The 12,890-nt window shown below is 44.2% G+C and overlaps 1 protein-coding gene across 1 annotated transcript in view; it reads right to left on the bottom strand.

Annotated features, from left to right (window-relative positions):
* Positions 1–715: 715 nt before the first annotated feature.
* Positions 716–12,890, bottom strand: part of MATCAP2 (microtubule associated tyrosine carboxypeptidase 2) — a 40,725-nt gene continuing 28,550 nt past the window's right edge. Inside the window, exons 5-6 of the mRNA XM_068973163.1 lie at positions 3,122–3,219; positions 716–1,136 (exon numbers count right to left, since the gene is read on the bottom strand). Coding sequence (XP_068829264.1) covers positions 975–1,136; positions 3,122–3,219 — 260 coding nt within the window. The 3' untranslated portion in view covers positions 716–974. The remainder of the gene's footprint in view (positions 1,137–3,121; positions 3,220–12,890) is intronic.

Here is a 12,890-nt window from a genome sequence, read left to right as displayed (position 1 = left end):
TATTGAAATTGATAAATTACAAAGCTAGGTATAAGTGTAATGAAACAGAACTCATTTTTGAAATTTAAACTATATCATTTTTGGCTTGATGAAGTCAAAGATTTTGATTAAATACTGAGCCAGTATCACAGAGCCAGTGTATCAAATAGCAATGCCCAGAAATTCTGCTTCTCAGAGTATAGTTAAGCTTACTGTAGATGCTACCCAGTCAACATCCAGCCCCTTGCTCCATTTAATTTTAAAAAAAGGTTAAGTGGCTTCTCTCTTGCCCAACTATTTAGGTAGAAAAACCTCTCTGAGACTTGTATTTTCATTAACAAAAAGGAATAGAGAGGAATGGGGAGAAAAGACCCTAAAACTTGGTTAACATTTTGAAGAGGTATGATATATTTCAGCAAATGAAAACCAAGTTTAGCTGAGGGATAACTGGACAAAAATGAATAACTTTAAAAATTGCTTTTCCCTTCCACATTACTTAACATATAGGAAAATAAGTCTTAAATTTATTTTCTAGCTTTTGGGGAAACAATACAGACTGATTTTTCAAAGAATAATTACCATTATTTATTAAATAAGACAGACCCCCTGGAGTTTGAACAACACTAGAATTCAATCTCCAGGCAGAGCTGGTCTTGGTGCTCAGGCAGGGGCACTAAGACCAACACTTATGGCTCAGGAAGAAGCTGATCATGCCATTTGACCAGGATTCCTCAAGGACACTCATCAGCAGTATTTTCAGCTGACACTGAGATTCAGATAAGAACAGGAGTAACTTTCCCCTGGAGCCTTCAGAAACATTTTAGGGAAACAGTTTAACATTTGTTCTCAACTTAAATATTTAGCTGAATACTGCAGATCATTCTTCAGAAAACTCATGTAAGCCCAGTCTTCTTTTATAAATCTGCTGGTGCCAACTGCACCTAACTGGTAATATACATGGAGGTATAACTCGGCTATGTCCGCAAGAAAACTATTTAACATATAAGGTCTTTCAGTTCCCCGTCAGTCAGTTCATTCACTTCCATGATCTTCTCTAAGTGCTCCATATATCGGCTATGGTCCTGCAAAAAGTGAGGAATCCTCATGTTTTCAGTAACTGCCAATCCTTTTAAGCGATCCACATCTTCATAAGAGACCTGAAAAAAGGGATGGGTTAATTTTTAAATATAACTACCAGTTAAATTTTGAAGGGCAATTTCTTCCCTTGGTCTTAGTGAAGTCTGAAGTAGGTAAACTGTTTTTAAATTAATACCTGGAAAATAAAACTTTACTGTGTAGACACATACCATCACCATATTTTGAAGTCAGTATGTGATTTAACAATCTATCTTGGACTTGTAGTTTGTCTAGAAATTAAACTAAACAAATCTCCTGCCTAAATCTAAAAGAATTGAGAAAATAGAATGTAAATGCTGTATTAATATATTAGGAAAATCAGCACAATTATATATTAAATTTTTCTACTTAGTTTGAGAAATACAATTTGTGTTTTGTTAAATTCTCTTGCTTTGAAAATTTTAAATATTTTAGAAAATTTCACATCTCTTTCATCATTTGAGGAAGAAGCCAGTCTTTCACAGGTACTATATTAAGCTTGGGGTAAAAATTTTAAGTTCTATAAATTATCTGTGCAATGTGAAATTCCAAAACATGGTTCGTTTTAAGTATTATCTTCCGATCAACACTCAATTATTTTATTGAATATTTATGTCACTAACTGTAGTAGGTGATAGGAAATAGGTTTGGTGTTGATACTGATGTAGTTTTATCTTAAACCATTCTGAGTTTAATGAGACTAATGCTGGGAAATAAGGTTCTCATTTTAAGAAAAAGAAGATACACACATGGAATGGAGAGGGCTGTAAAAGCACCTTGTGGTGTCTGATTTGAATCAGAATGTCCTTATGATTTAAAACAAATATACAATTTGCTCATTGAAAAAGTCTAGAAGTATCAGCACCCCAGAAGTGATGTACACGCCTTGTGCTGAGATCTTGTTTTCGAAATACCATTTCCCACTAAGAGGAATCAAGACTTCCTTGAAGAAATATCTAAGGTGAGCCCAGAATATTTTACTTTGCTGGGAAACATGTAGACATGTTTTTAAAAGCATGAGAGCAGTCACTGGAAGAGCTGGAGAAAAGGGAGGAGTGAAATGCAACAGCATTTGAAGATCTCTGATTGGCTACTACCAGTGTAATAGCTGACGTGGGCAAAAATCAAGAGATGTTAAAGCCATTTCTAGCAAGGTTAGAGAACAGTACATTTAAAGGTATCATTCCACAAATTACTTACTAATGCAATGGTGAAAAGGTACCTTTACAAAGGAAAGATCTGGCAGTAACTAACTTACCCGGGTAATTAAACACAGTGTCACTAATAATGGGACAAAATAATACATGCTGTCTAATGTGGCACACGGGGAGACACATGGCTCATTTAAGCAGCATTTCTTGGCAAACATGTTTAACCCAAAGCTAATTATAAGAAATGGCAATGGCACCCCACTCCAGGACTCTTGCCTGGAAAATCAAACAATCCGATAGTCCAGATTCTAGGAATTCTCAAGGAAATTGTCCTGGATTCTTAAAAATGTCACAAAAAAAGAAAAAGCCTAGGGTGAGGGGGACTCTATAAATTAAGAGTTTAAAGAGAACAGCTAAATGCAAGGCATAAATCTTGACTGGATTTAGGGTCATGAAAAAGCTACAAGGGACATGTTAGAGATGATCTGGAGAATATGAAGTGGACTGTTTTTTCAGGCATTATATGGAATCAATGACAAATTTCTTTAGAAAATCATATGGTCATGTCAGAGAATATCCTTGTTCCTGGGAGATCATGCTAACGCATGAAGATGAGTAGAGTTATACCTGCAGCTCACCTTAAAATATTTTAGAAAAATATGCATATAAAAATTAATGATTCCAAATTTCCTTTTTTTTACTGTCCACAAAGACATATTGTAACTTGGTTCTGTGACAGAACCCTTTTCTTCCCTCTTATCACATAAGGAATATGATTTTATTGTTAGAGTTTCAGCTTGAGACCTGTTAATCACGAAATGAGCTGGAGGAAATGCTGACCTGGTGTGTCTGGGCGTGCTGTTGGCCTCACTCACCTTCCCCAGGGTGGTCAGAAGATGGAAGTCAATGGTCTCTCTATAGCGGAGGATTTGCAGGATGCCATCCAAGTATACCTGGTCTTTACTGAAACACCCTGGAGGAACCAAAACAGTGTTTACTTTCTGATTAAAGAAGCTAAGTAACTAGAGACCAGCTCATTCACTTTACTAGAGGAATCAGTCCTGTGTATAACAAAAAAAGGGGTGGGGCAAAATTTAGAAATTTAACTATCACCGTAACATAGAATGTAAGTTGCAAGGCCTTAAGAACTACCACAAATGGGTGCAGCCGGGTAGCTTCCCTTTAAGAGTTCCTTTTCCCTGGCTCCCCATCATCAAAACAGCATTTTCCCCTAAAGAAACACTACTAATTTAAAATACATGATTCACAATTATCCCACCCACCCTCTGATCATAAACTTAACTCCCATGATACACTGAAGCCATCTGGGTGGGGAAGGCTGGGGAAGGTAAGCTGTAGAACAGATTTCAGAAATCCCTTTGTTGTTTTGTAAATAGTACCCTTTACTCTATTAAAATTAACTGTAGATGATTTTGATACTACTCCTTCCCCCAATGAAACCAAAAACTAGAACTGAATTTATAAAGAATATGTAATATGAAAACCAGGAATGAGAGCTGAGCCTAGATAAAAAATGGTGTTCTACTTACAAAGAAAACCTTTCTCCCATCATGACATAACTTGTATAAATTTTAAAAATTTTTGCTCTAGGTTTAAATGGACTAGAGGGAACTAGAATTCTACCAAATGGAGGATCATATATTAAGAAATTATTGTTCAAGAGTTCCCAAGATGATGAACTAGGAAGACCCTAAGCACAGCTCCTCTCAGAGGCATACCCAAATTACACAATTCACAGACCAAGTATCAGTGAGGAAGACCAGAGCCTACCAGAAAATATTTCTACACAAAAGACACAGAGGAGGAGCCACAGCGAGGTGGGCAGGAGGGGGAAATCTCAGTATCAGTGGGAGACTACAAACGGAGACCAATGGCAGGGCGAGGCCTTCACAAGGAGCAGGAGAATAAGCCGGACATCCCCCTCCCCAGCCCAGGCGTCCTGTGTGGGGAGGACAAGACCCCAGAGTGTTTGGCTTTGAAGGTCAGAGGGACTTACTCTGGAGAGATCCAGACACTGTGGAAGAGAAAGACTCCACTTTTAAAGGAAAAGGTGCCCACAAAATTTCACATGCTCTGAGAGCCAGAGAAGGAGCAGTAATTTGAACGGAGCCTGGTCAGAACTACTGTTGATCCTAACAAATCTTCCAGTAAGGCAGAGGTCGCCCTGGGGATCCAGACACTGGTGATGGCCACTTTGGGGAGTTGGTTCTACCATCTCTGAACTGGTGCTGCGAAGCACTGCTTTGGAATCCTCCCAGCAGCTTATAGCCTTGTGACCAGGTTCCAGGCCCACCCTACTCACCAGCCTGAAGGCACCAATATTGGGTCATCTCGGACCAAGCAATCAGCCAGGTAGAAATAAATCCCAGCCCCAGGCAGGCATACACAAGCCCTGGGGCAACGGCAGTTTCCTATGCCAGGACTCAGCCCAGCCCACAGCAGGTGAGAGCAGTCGTAACACCTGGTGGGCCTCAGCCACCAGCAGGACAACAGCTCGAGACACTCTGGGCATCTTAGCCAGCACTGCAGATCGGGTCCCACTTACCAGCGAGCCAACAAAAGCGTCAGGACACAAAGACCAACTCCCAACTGTGTCAAAGGCCGGTGAACCCACCGGGAGTTTCACCTCCAACATCATACCCAACCACCTGTGTCAGGAACCCACCCACATTGCTGGCTCAGCAATCTGACAAAGCTCAGAAATTCCAGGAACTAAATAAACAATTCTGCATGTTACTAGTCACACATTAAACTAGAAAAAAGCAAAAAGGAGTAAACTTACATCTGAATATAAATAAGCAAGCAGATGCAGAGTGAAATGTTAAGTCGACTATATTCACAAGCGCTTAGGAGGTAAAGGATACCTGGCGTCCACAAGTGTCCCAGAGTAGGTATGAGAAACGGAATACATAACAGGGGAGATTTCCCAGAAGCCAGTATCAGGAGGTCAGTTTTCATCACACCTTCTTAGACACAGCGTGTTCCAGGAAATGCAGACAAAATGCTCCTTACTGGAGAACTGCAAATCGAAACGACAAGGTGTGTCCCCATAGCAGCAGCAGAATGGACATCACCAAATATCTGCACAGGACAGATGCTAGAGAGGGGCATCCTTGGGGCGGCAGGCAATGGACACTGGTAACAGACACTGCAGAGCAGGATGGAGGCTTCTCAGGGAGAGAGAGTCACCTGATGATCGAGCAGTAGCACTCCTGGCCAGTAAGGGACAGAACCACGGTGCTTCCCAATGCTTCAGGACGCATGCACCCCACCCGTGACTGCCGACAATTCACAGCAGCCAGGACAGAAAAGCAACAGAATGTCCATCAAGAGAGGCAGGGATATAGAAGCTTAGGTACAAACACACAGACAGATACGACTCCTCATGAACAAGAAATGGAATAATGTCATTTGGGACCACACGACTGGACCTGCAGGACATTATACTGCATGACCAAAATCAGAGAAAGACACACATTCTATGATAACACTTAGAGGTGGAAACTAATTTAGCAAAAAAAAAAAAACAAAAAAACAAAAAACCCAACAGTTTGAGAGATTCACAGAGAAAAAACAAAACCATATAGTGCCCCCAAGAGAAGGTACATGAGCAGGGAATTTCATTGGGTCATTAGGATTTAACAGGTACCCGTTTATACATTTGAATAGATCATCAAAAAGGACCTAGTGTATAGCACAGGCTTCCCTGGTGGCTCAGACGGTAAAGAATCCGCCTGAAATGCGGGAGACCTGGGTTTGATGACTGGTTCAGGAAGATCCCCTGGAGGAGGACATGGCAACCGACTCCAGTATTCTTGCCTGGAGAATCCCATGGATAGAGGGGCCTGGCAGGCCACAATCCATGGGGTCACAAAGAGTCGGACAAGGCTGAGCAGTGTACAGCACAGGAAACTAAACCCCAAATCTTAACAACTATGGGGAAAGAAGCCTAAAAACAGTAGATCTCTATCTGAGACGGAACCATGTGGGTGCACAGGAAAAATAAAAACAACACTGTAAATAAGCTATTTCAGTATCAACCAAAACTAAAAAAAAAGCCTACCCTCGTCCAGGGGTTCCTTGCAGTCTGGTGATTACACTTCCACATGGTCAGAGCAGGCTTGTGTGCCAGGGCTGGCGGAGGGCTGAAGGAGATGCGAAGGCTGTGCCAGAAAATGACCTTGCTTGGAGCTGTAGGGCCTGATCCTCCTGAGATGAGAGCACAATCTCCAGATCCAGTGGGCACATCCCACAGCCAACTGTTGCCTATGCCCGCCAACACAGGTGGACTCTGTGGGCCAGATGAGCTTTGAGAGGCACCTGGCCGCCTCCTCTGCCGATGGCTTCCCTATCTCTAGCCTCCCTCATGAGAGACGCCCAGAGTATGGACACAGCACCCTGCACAGAGATCTTCAAGGGCTTGGCATTCCCCTGGGCCAAAAGGAGAAGGGAGCGGAAAGACACACACACAAGCGCCGGGCTGTGTGTTTTGCCACATTCCACTCTCATTCACAACCCGGGGGTGGGGGAGTGGGGGGGAGACTTGCAGAATAGCTCTGGATGCCTGAGTCAGGCATGAAGAAAGCCTGCCGCCCGGTGGCTCTTTCTCGTAACTACACCGTTAATACGGTGAGGCACTGAGGAGTACAGCATGTATGCAAGGACTGTGAGATGGGAACGCATACCTGCCATCCAGAAATGTCCTGGCGAAGGTATGAGAAACAGAATCCACAGGAAGGCAGACTTCCCAGAAGCCAATTTCAAGAGGTCAATTTTCATTACACCCTCTTATACATAAAAACTGTCCCACCAAAATACACAAGGATCACTCCTTAGTGGAGAACTGCAAACCTGAAGTACAAAGACCTGGATCCCCTGGCAGTCAGCAGAATGGCCATCACCGAATGATTACACACTATCGATGCCGGAGAGGGACCTCGACAAACAGGCCTCTCCTACGATGTGGCGGGGAATGGACACTGCTAACAGACGTCAGCAGAACGGAGGCTTCTTAGGGAAAGAAATATAGAGGCACCTGATAATCGAGCAACTGCACTCATAGTAAAGGGACAAAGCCGCAATGCATAAAGACTCGTGCACCCCACCTTGAGTGCCGCACGGTTTACAGCAGCCAGGACAGAAAAGCAACAAAAATGTCCATCACGAGCAGCTGGGATATAGAAGCTCAGGTACAAACACACAAAGGAGTATTACTCCTCCCAAGAAAGAAATGGAATAATGCCATTTGGGGACACACGGCTGGACCAGCAGAACATAACTGGAGGGAAAAAAATGTAGTATGATAACACTTAGAGGTGAAAATTCAGATTTATCAAGATAAGAGCAGCTTTACAAAACAAAAGAGACTTACACAGAAAAAGAAAAAATATGGAGCCCCAAAAGAGAAGGTGCAGGAGCAGGGAATTCATTAGGTCACTGAGATTAAAAGGTACCCAGTTATAGATTTGAAATATATCCTCAAAGAGGACCTAGTGCATAGCACAGGGAATCAGACTCCAAACCCTAACAAATCTGTGGAAAAGAAGCCTAAAAGGAGTAGATCTCTAAATATCCGAATCTGAACCACGTGGGTGCACAGGGAAAACAGACATGACACTGTAAATCAGCTATACTTCAATATAAACTAAAAAATAAGAAATAAAATGCCTATCCTCTTACACGGGATCCTCGGGGTCCCGGTGGATACACATCCACAGGCTTGTGTCGAAGGCAGGGCTGGCAGAGGGCTGAAGGAGACGCGAAGGTGGTGCCAGCAAATGACCTTGCTTGGAGCTGTCGTGCCTGGTCCTCTTTGATTGGGACCAAATCTCCAGATCCAGCGGGCACATCCCACAGCCTATTTCTCCCTAGTGCCCACCAAGGCAGGTGGATTCTGTGGACTGGAAGAGCTTCGAAAAGTCACCCGGTCTCCTCTTCTGCTGATGGGTTCCCTATCTCCAGCCTCCTTCCTTAGAGTTGCCCCATGGAGGGCTCACAGCACCCTGCACAGAGATCTTCTAGGGGTTGACATTAACCTGGGCCAGTAGGAGAAGGGAGAGGAAAGTAAAACACGCAAGCCCTGAGTTGTGTGTTTTGCCACAGCCCACTCTCATTCCCACGGGTGGGGGGAGGGGGAGGAGGGAAACTTTCATAATGACTGGATGCCTGAGTCTCTGACCCAGGCATGAAGAAAGCCTGCCGCCTGGTGGCCGGTTTCTTGTAACTACACCCATAGAAGAGGCACTGAGGAGTACAGCAGGTATGCAAGGACTGTGAGATGGGAACGCATACCTGCCATCCAGAGATGTCCCGGCGAAGGCACGAGAAACGGAATTCATAGGAAGACAGACTTCCCAGAAGCCAATTTCAACAGGTCAATTTTCATCACACCCTCTTATACATAAAAACTGTCCCACCAAAATACACACGTATCACTACTTACTGGAGAATTGCAAATCAAAAGGACAAAGACCTGGATCCCCTGGCAGTCAGCAGAATGGCCATCACCGAATGATTACACACGACTGATGCTGGAGAGGGACCTTGACAAACAGGCCCCTCCTACGATGTGGCAGGGAATGGACACTGCTAACAGACATCAGCAGAACGGGACAGAGGTTTCTCAGGAAAAGAAATATAGTCACCTGGTAATCGAGCAACTGCACCCCTGGTTAGTAAAAGGACAAAAACCCAATGCATAAAGATGCACACACCACACTCTTGACGGTGGGACAGTTTACAGAAGCCAGGACAGAAAACCACCAAAAATATCCATCATGAGAGGCAGGGATATAGAAGCTTACATACAAGCCACACAAAGGACTATTACTCCTCCCCCAAAAGAAATGGAATAATGCCATTTGGGGACACATGGCTGGACCAGCAGAACATTATACTGCGTGAACACAACCAGAGGAGGAAAAAATACCGTATGATAACACTTAGAGGTGAAAATTCAGGTTTATCAAGACAAGAGCAGCTTTGAAAACAAAAGAGACTACGGAGAAAAAAACACCATCGGGTGGCCCAAAAGAGAAGGTGCAGGAGCAGGGAATTCCAGTAAGTCATTGGGATTAACAGGTACCCAGTTATAGATTTGAAATATATTCTCAAAGACGACCTAGTGCACAGCACGGGAACTAGACTCTACAGCCTAACAAATTGTGGAAAAGAAGCCTAAAAGGGTGGATCTCTATCTATCTGAATCGGAACCATGTGAGTGCACAGCGAAAATGAACATGACACTGTAAACCACCTATACTTCAATATAAACTAGAAATTAAATATTAAAAAAATGCCTACCCTCTTCCCCAGGATGTTCATGGTCCCTGTGGATACACTTGGTCAGAACAGGCTTGTGTCTGAAGGCAGGGCTGGCAGAGGGCTGAAGGAGACGGGAAGGCTGTGCCAGCAAATGACCTGGCTTGGAGCCGTAGTTCCTGGTCCTCTCTGAATGGGACCACAGTCTCCAGATCCAGTGGGCACATCCCACAGCCTATTTAAGGCAGGTGGATTCCGTGGACTGGAGAGCTCTGAAAATTCGCCCGGTCTCCTCCTCTTCTGCTGATGGGTTCCCTATCTCTAGCCGCCTTCCTTAGAGTTGCCCCAAGTGTGGCTTACACCAAAATGCACAGGTATCTTCGAGGGTTTGGATTCACGCAGGGCAGCAGAAGGGAGAGGAAAGAAACACAGACAAGCCCTGGGCTCTGTGTTTTGCCACATTCCACTCTCATTCACAACCCAAGGAGGGGGAAAAAACTTGCAGAATGCCTCTCGATGTCTGAGTCTGAAGAAAGCCTGCCCCCTGGTGGCCATTCTCGTAACGACACCCATAAAACAGGCGCTGAGGAGTACACCATATATGCAAGGACTGTGAGGTAGGAAGCATACCTGCCATCCAGAAACGTCCGGGTGTAGGTATGAGAAATGGAACTCATAGGAGGCCAGACTTCCAAGAAGCCAATTTCAGGAGGTGAATTTTCATCATGCCCTCTTATACACAAAACGTTTCCCAGAAAAACACACATCATATTGCTCCTTACCAGAGAATTGTAAATCAAAAGAAGTGTATTCCCTGACTGTCAACAAAATTCCCATCACTGAACGATTACACACGATAGATGATGGAGAGGGGCCTGCACAAAAAAGAATGCTCGTACAATGTGGCAGGAAATGGCAACTGCTAACAGACATCAACAGAACAGGATGGGGGTTTCTCAGGGAAAGAAATACAGTCATCTGACAATTGAGCAATTGTACTCCTGGCTGGTAGAGGGACAAAACCACAATGCATAAAGACACATGCACCTCACCCTTGACTGCCACACAGTTTAAAACAGCCCGGACAGAAAAGCAACAAAGATGTTCATCACTAGAGGCAGGGATATAGAAGCTTAGGTACAAACACGCAGAGGAATACTCCTCCTCCTGAAAACCAATGGAATAATTCCATTTGGGGACATACGGCTTGACCTGCAGAACATATACTGTGTGAACAAATCAGAGAAAGACATATACTCTATGATAACACTTAGGGGTGAAAAGTAAGATTTAGCAAAAAAAAAAAAAAAAAAAAAAGAGCTTGAGAATACATAAGAGGCTCACAAAGGGAAAAAAAAAATCCATATGATGCCCAAAAAGAGAAGGTGCAGGAGCAAGCAATTCCATTAGGTCACTGGAATTAACAGGTACCTGTTTATACATTTGAAATAGATCAATAAAAAGGACCTGGTGTATAGCACAGGAACAGGATGAAAGACACTGACAACTCTATGGGAAAAGAAGCCTAAAAAGAGCTGATCTCTGTCTTTCTGATACTGAACCATGTGTGTGCACAGTTAAAATCAATGCGACACTGTAAATCATTTATACTACAGTATCAACAAAAACTTAGATTAAAAAGACTATGCCTGCCCTCTTCCACGGGACCCTCGGCATCCCCGTCACAGGGTGAGAGCAGGCCACTGTCCCACGCCAGGGCTGGCAGAGGGCTGAAGGATCTGGGAAGGCTGTGCCAGCAAATGACCTTGGACGTGGAGCGCCCTGTTCCCTTTAGATCCAGCAGGCGCTCCCACAGCCAAAGGCGCCTAGTGCCGCAAAGGCAGGCAGACTCTGGGGACCGGAAACGCTTTGAAACGTCACCTTGTTCCACGTCTCCTGGTGCTGGCTTCTCTCTCTCTAGCCTCCTTCCTTAGAGTCACCCCAGGCATGCGTCACAGCATCCCGCACAGGGCTCCTGGAGCACTGGGATGCGCTATAGCTGAAGGAAAAGTAGGGCACAGAAAGCCTGGGCTGTGTGTTGTGAAACACTGCATTCTCATCTGGTTGGGTTCTATGTGGCCTCAGTAGCGTCCGAGTCCTTGCAACCTTATGGACTCTAGCCCACGAGGCTCCTCTGTCCTTGCAATTCTCCAGGCAAGCATACTGGAGCGGGTTACAATGCCCTTCTCCAGGGTAGCTCTATTCTCATTTATGACCCAGGAAAAATAAGTTTCAGAAGGCTCTAGTTTCTTGAGTCACAGACTGGGGCATCAATAAAGCCTGCCACCATGTGGCTGTTTCTTATAACTACACCTTTAAAACAGGCACAAAAGGGCACATCATATTCAGAAAGACTGGGAGGTGGTGAAAGATACCTGCCCTAAACAAATGTGCTGGGGTAGCTGAGAAATGTAATTTATAAGAAATCAGACTCACGTAGCCAGTTTCAAGAGGTATATGTTCATCTCACAATTTTAAACACAAAATTGGCATACGATAATCTGCTCTATTTGGGTTGCTACTGGAGAACTGTAGATCAAAAGGACAACTAGATGTATCCCCTGGCGGCACTCAGAAGGGCCACCACCACAAAGTCTTCAAAGAATAAAAGCTGGAGAGGGACACCGAGAAAAAGTAACCCTCCTACCCTGCTAAAAGCAATGGAATCTTGAAGCAGCCACTCTGCAGAAACAAATGGAGGTTACTTGAATACTAAAAATAGAGATACCTAAAGGAGATCAGTCCTGGGTATTCACTGGAAGGACTGATGCTGAAACTCCAATACTCTGGCCACCTCATGCAAAGAGTTGACTCATTGGAAAAGACCCTGATGCTGGGAGGGATTGGGGGCAGGAGGAGAAGGGGACAATGGAGGATGAGATGGCTGGACGGCATCACCAACTTGATGGACATGTGTTTGGGTAGGCTCTGGGAGTTGGTGATGGACAGGGAGGCCTGGTGTGCTGCGGTTCATGGAGTCTCAAGGAGTCGGACACAACTGAGCGACTGAACTGAACTGAACTGAGTGATCCATCAATCTCACTCCTTGGCATATATCTGGCAGAAACCCTGGTCTAAAATGATAACGGTAGCCAAGTGTTGATCGTAGTGCTCTTTACAATGACAAACGTTAAGTTGCCATTGTTTAGTCCCTAAGTTGTGTCCAACTCTTATGATCCCATGCACTACATGGAAGTGACCTAAATATCCACTGACAGAAGAAGGGATAAGGAGGATGTTGTACATATTTCCACAGGAATCTTATTCAGGCATCGAAAAGGATGAAACAATACCATCGGCACCAACTTGAATGGACGTGAAGATTGTCATACTAAGTGAAGTAAGTCAAACAGAGAAAGAGAA

Source organism: Capricornis sumatraensis, chromosome 5, assembly GCF_032405125.1.
Source record: "Capricornis sumatraensis isolate serow.1 chromosome 5, serow.2, whole genome shotgun sequence".
NCBI lineage: Eukaryota > Metazoa > Chordata > Mammalia > Artiodactyla > Bovidae > Capricornis > Capricornis sumatraensis.
Note: the sequence above shows the minus strand (reverse complement) of the source record. Positions and strands in the feature narration are given on the sequence as shown.